This window comes from Papio anubis, chromosome 5, assembly GCF_008728515.1.
Source record: "Papio anubis isolate 15944 chromosome 5, Panubis1.0, whole genome shotgun sequence".
NCBI lineage: Eukaryota > Metazoa > Chordata > Mammalia > Primates > Cercopithecidae > Papio > Papio anubis.
This window is the reverse complement of record NC_044980.1, coordinates 151498130-151511000: the sequence shown is the minus strand read 5'-3', so window position 1 is coordinate 151511000 and position 12871 is coordinate 151498130. Positions and strand designations below refer to the sequence as shown.

Here is a 12871-nt window from a genome sequence, read left to right as displayed (position 1 = left end):
TATAAAATGGGATTAATAGCAGAGGTTACTTAGGAGGGTTGTATGAGAAAATGGATTTGTTCTTAGCATTGAACTGAGCACAAGGTAAGCACCCAATACACGGAAGCCATTTCTTATGACTGCCGCCACCAGCGTACCTACTATGTATCTGTTACTCTGCCTTATCTCTTATTCACAATTTCCCCATACAGTAAGGCCTGTTATTATACCAGTTTATAGATAAGGAAAGTGTGGTGCAGAGACGTTCAGCTCCTTATCCAAAGTCACACAGGTAGTACCTGTCAGAGTCAGGATATGAATCTCATTATTCTGGGTGTTTCTAATGACTGTGGCGTTTCACCATATCACACCCAGTCTTGTTGTCAATTTAGTGATAATCAGCCCTCTCCTGTGGCTTGAGGTAGCTTAGAAATATGCCCTTCTAACTGGTTGTTCTAGAAAGCAGCAGCCAGTTTTCATGTCTTCAGTGTCTATGGATATAGGATTGAACCCCATCAAGATATGAGGATCACAACTATCAGCTCCACTGTATTAAATAGTTTCTGAAAGCCATGCGTGATCAGCAGGGCTACCCAGCACTTGCCTTCCGAGAGCTCAGATCAATAAGACATTGTAAAGGCACTTAGGATTTGGGCCACTCCCTCAATCCCCCTTCCTGTACCAAATCTATCATATTGAAAGTGAGCAGGAATCAGTGACTGGCTGATTGTCCTGTGCAAGGACAGTGTGGGTCTTGGTACCAGGAAAGGGGAGCTCAAAATCGGATTTTGTTTCACACAGCTGGGCTTCAGCAGTCTGTATGCCATTTGTCTTGGACAAAAGGTTGATCAACTTTGGCTTCTGTGGAGAGAATCTGGAAGTAGTGGCAAGTGATTATTTAGAAGCCTGCTTTCATTGATGGGCAGTCAAATGTTGTGTGGTGTTCAAAAGTCATTTTAGGAAGATGTTTGCATGTTTAAATGTTACTCTTTTGGTTGAAAAAGCCATTGTTTGTCTCTAAAGAATGATTGCCACAACATATTCCCATCTTGGCAGATTCTAAGAGACCAGGGAGGAGAGGGATTCATCTGGGACTTCTCTCAGATTCATGTTCAGAAATTGGCTGAACTCTGTATATCTTCGTGTAGTGCCCTTGTTATAGAGGACCCCAGTGTTACATGATTGACAGACATTGCAGTCAGAGCCAAATTCAGACTGAGGCATCATGGGGTGATAGTTCTTCATAATCTATTTGTGTTGAGGTGGAGATTTTACTCCAGTGTGGACTTGAAGTGGAAGAAAGGGGAAGAGAATTGAATTACAACAAGAATTCAGTTGACCAGCATTTTAATGCATTTTGATATTTTTAGGGAACATTTGGGCCTGAAATTCACAAGCACATCACATCTAGGCCTGGTAGTAAAAGAGATGGCAAAACTTAGGTATCTTTGGAAATACTTCTTTTCCCAAACCTGGGCAGATAGAAGGTTTAATTACAGGTGGCCGACATGATTGCCCGAATATGACACTTTTAGTAGCTGCTGCTTTTCCATGATAGACTTTAACAACTGTGATGGTTACATAAGAAATAACTCAGAAAGTTATAGGGTGACCATATAATTTATCACCCAAACCGAGACATTTTTGAGAGTTAAAGTAGGCACTATTAATACATACACCAGTATGGCTGGTATAAACTGGGATTTTTCTTGGCAAATTAGGACCTTTGGTCACCCTAGCGAGTAAAACCCATGAATCTCACTATAGAAGCAATTCAGAAACCAAGGTGGCAGTGAGGCAGGAAAATCTTTATTCAGTCACAGCTAGCTCTTGTCTACAGCAGACAGTTAAAAAAAAAAAAAAAAAAAAAACATTCAGGAGCTATTTGAGAAGTCAAAGGAGTTTAGTTTGTGAATTTTCCTTATTTCTCATGGGTACTACTAATTGAAACATTTTACTTGACAGACTAAGATAAAAAGTGTTTACCAAATCCTTGTGTTCATCCACCATGTATTTGCCAGTTCATCATCTGTGAGTTTATAGGGCTTAAATTCCATGTTGTTGTTGAGGACCATGAGTAATTCTCAGACAGTTATGTCCAACTGGACCCTATCTTAAATTATGATGAAAGCCTTCCCTCTGTATGAGTGAAAATACTTCCTTGGAGCTTGATTCTTCTGTGAGATCTGTTGGCAGTGCTGAGAGTGTTTGTGTCATAAGGAAGGTCCAGCGTGGATACAAAACAAAGGCTAAGGCCACAGATTAAATACTGGCTCTAACACCATGCTGAATATTTCAGAAAACATGTAAAGAGAATCAAATGCACAACCCAGGGGTGACTTACCTCTTTTTTTCCCTCCCATGTCAGAAACTGAAATGCTAACCATGATGATTTGTTTCTTCATAGGTTCTTCTTGAAATTCTTCCTCAAGTGTAACCAAAATTGCCTAAAGAATGCAGGAAACCCACGTGACATGCGGAGATTCCAGGTGGGTCTGACTTGTCTTTCTTGAATCTCAATAATGGCATGAATATCAGGACAGGATAAAAAAGTCTTAGGCAGAAGATATGTAGTTGTTTTCTCAGAGGCAAAGAGCAGCTGAGGCCATGGGTCCCCCAGGTATCTGCAATCTAGGAGTTGTTTAGAAGAGAGAAGAGTGGAAACTGTACCACCTGTGCTCACTGGTTGCGACAGTGGTGTTCTTTGAGTCTAGTTTTGGCTTCCTGAATGGACTCACACACCTAAACCCCCAAAGATTAAAGTAAATAGAAATGATGAATTCTTTGCCTAAAATTTTGTATGTAGAAAACCAGCACATAAGAATAAAGAGGCAGGGTGCAGTGGCTCATGCCTGTAATCCCAGCACTTTGGGAGGCTGAGGTGGGCAGATTGAGGTTAAGAGTTCAAGACCAGCCTGGCCAACATGGTGAAACTCCAACCCTACAGAAAAATACAAAAGTTAGCTGGATGTGGTGAATTTGCCTGTTGTCCCACCTACTCAGAAGGCTGAGGTAGGAAGATCACTCGAACCCAGGAGGTGGAGGTTGCAGCTGAGATCATGCCACTGCACTCCAGCCTGGGTAACGGAGTAAGACCCTATACCACCCACCAAAAAATCAAAACAACAACAACAACAACAACCAACCAAACAAACAAAAAAACAGTAAAGATTACAACTGGTAAAACTGCTCTGCTTTACAGTTATGGTTTTCTCTTCCTTTGCTTCTCTCTGCTCACCTCTTCCAATCTTGGAAATTGTTAGTGGTAGCTGCCTATCGTAAATGGGCAGAGATGTTAGGAAGCATAACATCTCTAAAATGATATGGATAACACTTCTGTTTCAGAAATGTCCTTAATTGTACATTTACTAAAGGAAGAGGACTCACAAACAAATGCATTTACTTTTTTTTTTTTTTTTTTTTTTTTTGAGATGGAGTCTCGCTTTGTCGCCGAGGCTGGAGTGCAGTGGCGCCATCTCGGCTCACTGCAAGCTCCGCCTCCCGGGTTCACGCCATTCTCCTGCCTCAGCCTCCCGAGTAGCTGGGATTACAGGCGCCCACCACCACGCCCGGCTAATTTTTTGTATTTTTAGTAGAGACGAGGTTTCACCAAGTTAGCCAGGATGGTCTCAATCTCCTGACCTTGTGATCCGCCCGCCTCGGCCTCCCAAAGTGCTGGGATTACAGGCGTGAGCCACTGCGCCTGGCCTGTGAGCCACTGCGCCCAGCCGCATTTACTTCTAAGACATAAAATGGTTCTTGGATTTTAGGAAAGGTTGTTGAGTCTAGACGTGGTGCTTCTCAAACTTAAAAGCGCTGAAAATCCCCTGAGGATCTTATTAAAATGCTAATAGAGGTCTGGGGTGGGACTGGAATTCTGCATTCCTAACAAGCTCCTGTATGATACCAAAGCCATGGCCCACATTTTGAGTTGCAAAGTTTTAGACCCTTGTGCTGCTCTCCACCTAATGGCATGGCTAAATTATTTGCACGGTCAATGTTAGTTTCCCTGTCAGAGCAACGATCCATTTATGTATGCTCATATGGTCCATCAGGGAAACAGCATGGTGTTTAAAGTATGCTTTTAAGTATATTTAGTCAGCTTTAAGTGTAGATTGAAATGTATGATCTCTGAGAGGATCTTGAAAAATGTTAGCTGCACCTTCATTCTCTGATGGGAAAAAGGAAAGATGATCTTGAGCATTGATTGGGGATATCAATATCTCTTAGTCTCCAAGATGATTTATTTTAAGGAGGTGAGACTTACTAGTCTCATTAAAGAACAAATGCAGTAGAAAAAAAGTCATGTCTCCTGAGATTCTGAGGTACTTCTCTAAAATCATCATCTTGGCCTCACCATCTTTTGTCTTGATACACATGAATGGGGAGGTTTCTTTTTTTTTTGAGATGGAGTCTCACTCTGTCACCCAGGCTGGAGTGCAGTGGGGCGATCTCGGCACACTGCAAGCTCCCCCTCCGGGGTTCACACCATTCTCCTGCCTCAGCCTCCCAAGTAGCTGGGACTGCAGGCGCCTGCCACCACACCTGGCTAACTTTTTTGTATTTTTAGTAGAGACGGGGTTTCACCATGTTAGCCAGGGTGGTCTCGATCTCCTGACCTCATGATCCACTCGTCTCGGCCTCCCGAAGTGCTGGAATTACAGGTGTGAGCCACCACGCCCAGTCAGGAATGGGGAGGTTTCTAGTTTCTTGGAAAATGTTTCCTCTGATCATCTTCTGACTTCAAACTTGGTGTTTTCAATCCCATAGAGGATTTTTTTTGTGTTATGTTTGAGTCAGCTTTGCAATTAAGCTGGCAAAACCACACATGTGGTGCTATAAGTGTGTGTTGCTTAGGGTCTCGCTACATGAGGCTGAAGTTTGGAATAAACTGTTTTGTAGCTTACTTTGGTCTTGACATGAGCCTTATATTTCTTTTGACCAAAGCTTGGGTTAGGAACAAAGTATAGCTGGGCATGAAACAATGTACGTCTAAGAAACGTGTCTAATGCCTAATGTATACCAGGATTAACTCTGCTGTACCTCTTAGGGCAGCAGAGTTTGGGATGGACTTTGATGACATTGGAAACCTAAAAGAGCATTCATGTAGAACTTCCAGGGGCTCTCTTTTCTTTGTGGAACCTACTAGTAAAATGTCTGAAAAGGTTGAATTATAGAAATATACCTCTTATACAAGATGAGAAACCAATTTAGTCTATTATTTTTGAGAGCATCTACAAAGCTTCTATTTTGCAAATGAAATAGTTATTCTTTGTTTAGTGGAAGGGCTGCTGAGATGAGGAGGCATAACACAGATATCTGGAAAGTCTTATAATCCTTTGGAGCTTCAGTTTCCTAAACTGTAAAATGGAGTAAAAATGACGATTCTGCTTATATCACTACATATGAAAGAAAGCAATATTTTGCGTGTATAGCTAATTTGTAAGTGATAAAATACAAATGCAAGCCTTTGGAGAAAATCTATGTGATAAACTGAAGATGGATCATGAGTTCAGTCTAGGGTTTCTCAACCTGGGCACAGTTAACATTTTAGACTGGATAATCCTTTTTTGGGGGAATTGTGGGGGGTGCCCCCATGCATTATAGGATGTTTAGCAGTGTCAGTGGCCTCTACTCTCTAGATGCTAGTAGAGAACATCTACCTCCCAATCATGACACCCAAAAATGTCTGCAGACATTGTCAAATGTCCCCTGGTGGAGAGGGAAGAGGCAAAATGGCCCCTGACTGAGAACTACTGAGTTAGTCCTATATCTAATAACCTCTGACAAGCTCTTACTGGTGACAGTGCCACTGTCCCAAAAAGTGCACACTTTGATTAAGCGTGACAGCTGCCCAGCACAAAGTCCATACTGTCTTTCAGATAAATATGATTTATCTGAACTCTGACACTGACAATGCTCTTGCCTGTGATTCTCAAATGGGTCCTAAAATAGATCAATAGGGGCAGCTACCTTGGCCACCATAGAGTCACTTTTTGAGTTAAAGATGAGCCATGTCTTTCTTTATTAACAATGACAAATTCCTTATCAGATCTCAGGTGTAACCTGCTTTGTTTCCCATCACCCACTCTTTGCCGCCTAGAAGAGGATGGAGGAACCCATGGCGGAATGAACATGGACACATTTTATTTTGTATCCCTATACATTAATACATTTCTTTATTATTTTTACACAATCAACATTGGCTTTCATGCATGCAGGCACATAGATATTTGTGTAATTAGAGGATGGATGAATTGCCTTGAGAGTTAAAGCAAAACCTCAAATCTCTCTAACCCAACCTTTTATTGTTTCTTCTTCAGTCTTTCTGTCTTTCATGACTATTTACTCCTACCTCTCTCTGTATTATTTCATGCTGGCAGCCATTACACCCTTTTTGAATCCATTTTTTTTCTTGAATTATGTAACAACAGTCGCTCATTCTGAACTCCCTACAAGGGATGCTATTTGTTTGCCTTTCTAAAAAAGTTGGTGTTCTCCTAGTCTCCTTCTGAGGTCCAGATCTTTTCCCATTTTATAGGTTCTTTCTAGTATCTTCTCCACTCACAGCATCTTAACCACTATTTATGCATTGAGGACTCTGGCATCAGAATATCTGAGACCTGACACCCAGGTTTAGATCTAACTGTCCAGATGTCTGCTGGATATTTCCAGGAACTTCAACTCAGTCAGCCCCAAACTGAACTCACTGTCATCCTCAGGTGTTTTTCTGTTTGTTTATTTTGCCTCCATCCCAAGCTTCTTAGGTTCTCTGTCTTGGTTCATTCCTAACTGCATTAAATGCTGGGAAGATGACTGTGTCTATATTCAGCATGTTCCATGTTCACGTGTATAAATGCATGTGTCCATGTGTTTACCTTTATGTGCTTCTATTTATATTGGTAACGATGATGATGATAAAGCTATCATTTATTTGGTGCTTCTTTAGTGAGAGGCATTGTGCAAAGTATTTTACATGAGTTATCATGTTTATCTTCAAAATACCCTTGTTAAGAATATAGAAATGTGGATTATTCCTGTTTTAAAAATGAGGAGACAGATTTAGAACAGTTAAGCAATTTACCCAAAGTCACACATCTACTAAATGGTAAGGCAGTGGTATAACCCAAGCAGTCTGACTCAGATATTTTCTGATGTTTTGGAACAAAAAAGAAATTGTCCATAGTCTGTAAGCAGATATTTAGTGAGGGTATAAGGAGATCTTGCAACATCTGAGAGCCATAATGACCTCCCATAAATATGTACCGGAATCCCAGGAAAGCCTGAGAGGGATCTTCAAAAGAGGTATTTGTCCCAATAGAGCCTAAAGGTGCCATCTGCATAAAGAACATTGACACACAACCAAAGTTCCTCATGCAGAGGGTAGAGTTGTGTGGAAGTGAGGGAACATGAACATTTTTCCAGAGTACAGCTACAGTGTTTATGAATTTTTACTTGCAGGGATTTTAGAAAAACAAGCTATTATTTAGCAGGCAATGTGAGCTTCACTTAACCTGTAAAGGTTTTGGTCAGTTCTCCAAGGCAAGAGAGCCCCTCACCTAGATGGGGCATGAATAAAGTGCCCCCAAGACATCTCAGAGTAGTCTACTAGGAAATCATACTACATTTCCCAAGTCTTAAGACCGAACCAAGACGGAGAGGATTAGTCTTTGCTGTAGCTGTCCTGGCTACAGAGGTGTGTGTCATAATGATATTGGTTGAAGATTGCTTATGAATAAGACATACACTTTTCAGCATTTTTCTCATAGCACACTAATTAGGAGGCTGGTTTCGAATATTTTTATGTCTCTGTTGCTTCTGAGGGTGAGTGAAAGAGTGTCTTTCTGGCACAAAAAGTCTCTGGTCTCTTCCTTACATGCCCATGTGGCTTTTACCAGTTATGCTGAAAACCTGAGTCCTGGCACATCTGACTGAAGACGCCCTCTCTTCCCTCCTGAGCAGGGTCTGTGTAGTGGTCACTGCCACTGCTTTCCTCCATCTCACTTTGCATGCTTGCCGGCCAGCCTGATCTTCATATAGCAACGCCGGAGCGCATCTGCTCTGAACAGCAATCAGAGGCCTGTGTAGGTGACTGAGGAGGACATAAGAAAGGTTGTTGATCTCTTGACATGGAAAGACATTCTGTCAAGCAAACTCAGCTTCACAGCGGCTGGGCTTCTGCTGTGTAAACAGAGATTGCTTAATTACACAGGTCATGTCAATTAGTGTGACCTTAGTGTTTTCAAGAAATTAATCACTTTCTGCAGAGCTGGGCCGTGTTCATACTTTAAGGCAGTATGGAATAAACCTTGTAGAAAATCTGACACAATCTTTTTTTTTTTTTTTTTAAATTTACAATGGATGCTTTCTTTTGAAATCCCTAGGCTGTGGTTAGGGTAAGAAATTTGCTTAAATGCAACAGTGGATACTGGCTTTACTCAGGACTGGTGAATATGAGGAAGGCTGGAGGACAGAGAAGGGGAGCAAGTTGGGGATGGAAATAGCTCATGACCCAGGGAGAAATTCACTTATGACTAAACAAGCCTATTTCTTCATCTTGACACTAAAAAGATGCTAATGTCAAAGGACTGTGTTAAAACCATGCCATGGTCTGGTTTTTAACTGACAGGAGTCAGACAATTCAACCTTAAGATTTAAATCTTTTTCAGTAGCTTTACTTCTGGGGACTGGCAGAATTAGGGTGGTAAGGGAAGAACAAGAATCGGGTTCAAGCTGTCATTGCAATAGGTACCGTAATACCTGGAGACTGAAGTAAAGTATACATTTCCAAATTCATCTTATCTCTTCAATAAAGTTTTTCCATTGGCTATAAAGCTATATTCACATATAAATATTAGATCTATAAACTATATATGAATGTAAGTAGAAGACATAGTTCTGCACACGTGCATGCATGCATGCATTCAGTAATATTTATTGAAGCGCTAAGTGGTGAGTCTATCATGATGAACAAGAAAGATACGGTCTTTGCCCTAATGAAACTTATATTCTTCTTGGGATGATACTAGCTCTTGTAACAAATAGACCATATAATACTGAATGGCTAACCTGCAGCAGAAGGTTATTTCTTGCTCATATAATGGTACAAGGCAGGTGTTCCTTGTTGATGAGCAGGTATTGTCCTTGAGGTTATTTGGGGACCTGGGATCCTTTTGTTTTATGCCTCTCCTATTCTATAGAATCTTCTGTCTTTATTAAGTCCTCTGATGGGAGAAGGGTACATGAAGGGTGCCATGTGCTTTTTAAAACCCTTGGCTTACAAATTTGCTCATTTTCATTGGCTAGAAATCAGTCACATGGTCATATACAACCACAGGGAGGCTTGCATGGTCTAGCTGGGCAGCCCATGAAGACAAGAAAATGGATGTAAGCAGAATAATTACCATCAGCTGCCACAATGAAGATGTGTACAAATTAACAATTACAAATATTAGAAATTCTAATTTCTGCTATAAAGAAAATTAAACAGGACATTATGAGAGAGAAAAACAGTGTGGGATGGGAGATGAAAAGCTGTCTCTTTTTTTTTTTTGAGACGGAGTTTGGTTCTGTTACCAGGCTGGAGTGCACTGGCGCCATCTTGGCTCACTGCAACCTCTGCCTCCTGGGTTCAAGCGATTCTCCTGCCTCAGCCTCCTGAGTAGTTGGGATTACAGTCACGCACCAGCACCCCTGGCTAATTTTTGTATTTTTTTAGTAGAGAAGGGGGAAAACCTCTCTTAAAGTAAGTGACCGGGAAAGCATTCTGAGGTGAGGACATTCAAGTTCAGAGATCAAGAATAAGGATAAATCATCCTGGGAAGAGCCAGAGAGGGTTCTGAGCAGAGGGAAGAGCAAACACAAAACTCATGTTTACCTCATGTTTATCTAAGGAGGCAAACAATATTCCTTCACATCTTAGTCATTTGGATAGTAAAGAGGAGAAACCACCAGGTTATTCATCCCAAATTCCCACCAAAAATGTGTCTTGCTTTTTAAAATGATGACATGAGTTATGACATTAAAAGGCAACTCCCTGCCTTTTTGAGTAAATTCTAGAAATTTTGGAGAATCTTTGCTGTTTGTTTCAAAAGCCATGGTATCTCTGGATCCATATGTTATAGGGAATGATTAGAGGATTCTTAAAATACATGCCTGACCTCTGCAGTTTCTGTCTGCTTTAAATACACTTACATAAAAGGGATAAGAATATGCCCTCCTTTATTTCTCCTCTATTGACTCCCACCCCCTGTCTTGGATGTACTTACATTGTTATATTGTTTTGACAAATAGCACATCTTGCAATTAAATTCTCTACCAACAGAATGCTAGGGGCCTGAGCTGCGATCACTTTCTTCATACAGAATAATTTCAAGAGGCTCCATGCTGATTAATTATACTGAAAGCAGCTCTAATGATAGTTTCAGAATACAGGATTAATTCACATAACATGGTAAATACAAATGGTGGATTTTCAACCTGATATATTAAACCATTATGGCTTATTGGGCAAATATGTATCTTGGCATGAGCCTTATGCTGAGCCTTGGCAGAAAGTGTGCATCACTGAGAAGGAATCTTTACAAACAGCATTTGATGAGTGGTCGCTCTGCACTTAGAGAACATGTATTTCTACACTAAGTATAGCTGCCTTTGAAGGAAATGTAAAATACATTAAAGGATGAATGTAAAAGTGTTTGGTTTGATCAGTGATTGCCAATGGATGCTGGCTCTGAAGATACCTATAGTTATTGGGATTTACCAGCAAAAGCTATCCTTATATTCTTCCACTTATTAAGTTGTCACTTGTAGAGCTCTGGTTATATGTCAGACACTGTATTAAGTGTTATACATGTATAATCTTACTTATTTTTCTACCACTTTTTCTTGTTGGCTTTGGTCCTGTCAAGCACATTGGCCTTCCTTCATTTTTCTTCCCCACATACACCAAACTCATTCCTGTCTCAGGATCTTTGCACTTTCTCTTCTGTCTCCCTGGAAAACTCTTCTGACACATTGAATGGCCAGATATTTTTTATTCAGATTTCAGGCTGGGCACGGTGGCTCATACCTGTAAGTCCAGCACTTTGGGAGTACGAGGCAGGTGGATCGCTTGAGGCCAGGAGTTTGAGACCAGCCTGGCCAGCATGGCGAAACCCCATTTCTTCTAAAATAAACAAACAAAAAAATTCCTTTTTTTCATCACTTCCTTACAGAAGCCTTTCCTAATCACCCGATTAAAAATATCTTCTACCTAGGAACCATCTAGGTGGAAGATATTTTATTATTTCTTAGAACTTATCACAATCTGAAATTTGCTTTTGTTGCTTACTTACTGTCTGACTCCCTCTCTGTCCCCAGTAAGAACTAAACTCCTGCTTGGTAAATGCTTTATTGGTTTTGTTCATTGTTGCTTCTTCAGTGTGTAGAATAATGTTTGGCACATGGCAGGTACATAGTGGGCTCACCACTTATTCCTATGACTAAGTGACTCATCTAAGATTATAAGCAAGTAAGTGGTGAGACTGGGGATCAAACTCAGGATCATCTGACTCTGGAATCTGAGCCATTGACCAATATGCCATTTTCTTGCTCCTGATTTCCATGTCCCTATGCCATAGCCCCATCGTTACAGAGCACACATGACAATCCTGTTTGTCTCATTCCTACCTAAAATGGCCAATGAGGACACACACACAGAGAGCACCAGTTAAACACCAATGACACCCTAAAGAGTTGTCAAAAGTATCCTGATCCACAGAGGGAGGAATGAGGTTCAGATCACTTGTGAGCTTTTCATGTTTATCATGTGTCACTGTTCAGGAGACAGAGGCTAATTCTAGTTTCCAAAGATTTAAATTAGTTTAGCACATGTTTCTGAGGATTTAGAAGTGTCCATTCTTGTCTTCCTGTTAAGAGCTAGTTTTGCCTCAAGCCTTAAAGTGTGAATGTAATTCCATTAACCACTCCTTTACTCCAGCAGTTCCACTCCATGACATCCTGTAGGTTCACACGTCCTCCATAATTTTTAATGAGTTATTTGGAATCTTTCAACCAGATAGAAGCTGGCAATCAGGCACATTTCTGAGAATATCGCATTCCATATCACTCAAGGATATTTTAAAGGACAAAGTTAAGAAAGACCTAACCGCTGCAGACCATTTTTATGTAAATAATACTTAAGCTGTAGTCAGTCACACAGGCACCATAGATTTGTACTGGAAGATATGAGGAGAGTCCAGAGAGAGGATGTAAGCCAGGACTGTGTATTGAAAGACCAGAGGCCAACTGTGTTGGCTCGCACCTGTAATCCCAGCACTTTGGGAGGCCAAGATGGACGGATAACGAGGTCAAGAGATCGAGACCATCATAGCCAACATGGTGAAACACCATCTCTAGTGACAATACAAAAATTAGCTGGGTGTGGTGGTGCGCCCCTCTAGTGCCAACTAGTCAGGAGGCTGAGGCAGGAGAATCGTTTGAACCTGGGAGGCAGAGGTTGCAGTGAGCCGAGATTGCACCCTGCACTCTGGCCTGGCGACAGAGCAAGACTCAATCTCAAAAAAAAAAAAAAAATAATAATAATAATAATGAAAGGTCAGAACTGGGAGTGGGTGAGAACTGCACTATGAGTCTACAGGGTTCCCTTCAGGCTTCCTTTTTTCTTAATTTGTCCTATGACCTTGAAGTTGTTTTAAACTCCTGGACCTTAGTTTTCCAAGCTGTAAAAGGAGGTGTTGGACAAATTTGGACTGTCATAACTTACACTGAGGACTCCTTTTATCATTTTCTCCTATGAACCTCCTATGATGACATATTTTTCAATCAAATTGCATTATTAAGAATCACATTCTCTTTAGAGTTCTTTAAAGTCATGTAAAACTGCTAGTTG

The 12871-nt window shown here is 40.9% G+C and overlaps 1 protein-coding gene across 18 annotated transcripts in view; it reads left to right on the top strand.

Annotated features, from left to right (window-relative positions):
* Nucleotides 1-12871, top strand: part of EBF1 (EBF transcription factor 1) — a 404709-nt gene that overhangs the window by 256316 nt on the left and 135522 nt on the right. For all 18 annotated transcript variants that reach the window (XR_648665.4, XR_002522962.2, XM_009209495.4 and 15 more), the window contains exon 7: nucleotides 2387-2468. Coding sequence is in view for 16 of the 18 variants with exons in the window: in XM_009209495.4 (XP_009207759.1) it covers nucleotides 2387-2468 (82 nt within the window). In the remaining 2 variants the exon portion in view is untranslated. The remainder of the gene's footprint in view (nucleotides 1-2386; nucleotides 2469-12871) is intronic.